General features: G+C 53.3%; 1 protein-coding gene across 1 annotated transcript; it reads left to right on the top strand.

Annotated features, from left to right (window-relative positions):
* The first annotated feature begins 46 nt into the window (after positions 1-46).
* Positions 47-1,606, top strand: LOC122331721 (zinc finger protein 93-like). The gene has a single exon (XM_043229233.1). It carries the CDS (start codon positions 174-176, stop codon positions 1,491-1,493), a length of 1,320 nt encoding a protein of 439 aa, XP_043085168.1. The 5' UTR covers positions 47-173; the 3' UTR covers positions 1,494-1,606.
* Positions 1,607-1,648: the final 42 nt, after the last annotated feature.

Below are 1,648 nucleotides of genomic sequence, written 5' to 3'. Positions count from 1 at the left end.
TATATATATATATATAAAACTGCGATTATAGTTATTTTATTTCACCCGTAGCTGATGACAGGAGCTGGTCTGGAGATCAGGAAGGAGCCTCACAGACGTCAAGCAATCAAACTGAAGTCCCGCGATCAAAGCAGTCTTTTGAATGCGATCAGTGCGGGAAAGCCTTTCCGAAGATGTTTTCTCTCGTGCAGCACAAACGCGTGCATTCAATCGCCAGGCCTCACGCTTGTGAAAAGTGCGGAAAGAAATTCACGCTGCAGAGAGCGCTGGAGACCCACCTTCGCAAGCACTCGCAGAAGCCCGAGAAGCAGAAGTTTCCCTGCGCTACCTGCGGGAAGAGCTTCAGGGACCTCGCGGCGCACGAGCTCGTCCACGCCGAGGTCAAACCGTTCGCCTGCGAAACCTGCGGACAGGGGTTCACGATCAAAAGGAGTTTATACATGCACCAGAGGGTGCACACGGGCGAGAAACCCTACAGATGCGACACCTGTGGCAAGTGCTTCTCCCTCATCGGCACGTTGAACTACCACAAAAGGATCCATTCAAACGACAGGCCGATAAAATGCAGCCACTGCAATAAGAGCTTCAAATATCACAAGCTTCTGAAACACCACCTGCGCGTGCACACGGGCGAGAGGCCGCACACGTGCGACGTCTGCGGGAAGAGCTTCGCGCTCTCCGGGACTCTAAAACGACACGTCCTCATTCACACCGGCGACAAGCCGTACGTGTGCGAGGTGTGCGGCAGGCGATTCAACCAGAGGAGCACCCTGAAAGGCCACATGCGAGTGCACGGGGAAAAGCGGTTCATGTGCGAAATGTGCGGGAAAACGTTCCAGTATAATTACGTCCTGAGGAACCACATCCTCACGCACGGCCAGGGCGGACACGCGGGCGATAAGAGCAACGCTCGGCGCTGCGACGTGTGCGGGAAGCTGCTGAGCTCCGCCTACGCGTTAAAAGCGCACTCGCAGCTGCACTCGGGCGACGGCAAGCCTCACGCGTGCGCGCTGTGCGACAGAAGGTACAGCAGCGCGCACTCCCTCCGGATGCACGCGCAGCTCCACACGGGAGAGAAACCCTTCAGGTGCGACGTCTGCGGCAAAGACTTCTCTCTGAGGGCTTCGTATAAAACCCACGTGTTTCTGCATTCGGGAGAAAGACCTCACGAGTGCGCGTCGTGCGGGAAGCTGTTCAAGCTGTCGAGCTCTTTGAAGATGCACGCGCGCACCCACACCGGCGAAAAACCGCACAAGTGCGAAACGTGTGGGAAGGCGTTTCATTTGTCGGCCAACCTGAAAAGGCACCGGCTCGTGCACACCGGGGAGAAGCCGTTTACCTGTGACATTTGTTTGAAGAGTTTCACGCAGCCCAACAACTTGAAGGCGCACATGCACGTTCACACGGGGAAAAAACCGTACACGTGCACCAAGTGCTGGAAAAGTTTTGCCTATCAGAGAAACTACAAAGATCACAAATGCGCTCCGCTTTGAGATGCTTTGAGATGTGTCGGACTGCTGAATTGGGGTCTGCCTACAGGCCCTTGGATTTCGTTGTAAAGCTTGTAAATCATTTTGAAAGTTAGACTGAATTAATTTATTTATTAAAAAAAAAAAAAATGTTTCCTTGTATTTTTGCAAACTAAAAG

The sequence above is a fragment of the Puntigrus tetrazona genome, chromosome 3 (genome assembly GCF_018831695.1).
Source record: "Puntigrus tetrazona isolate hp1 chromosome 3, ASM1883169v1, whole genome shotgun sequence".
Taxonomy (NCBI): domain Eukaryota; kingdom Metazoa; phylum Chordata; class Actinopteri; order Cypriniformes; family Cyprinidae; genus Puntigrus; species Puntigrus tetrazona.
Note: the sequence above shows the minus strand (reverse complement) of the source record. Positions and strands in the feature narration are given on the sequence as shown.

Coding starts and splice junctions, on each gene's coding strand:
- LOC122331721 (XM_043229233.1), top strand. CDS start 174: ATGTTTTCTCTCGTGCAGCACAAACGCGTGCATTCAATCGCCAGGCCT.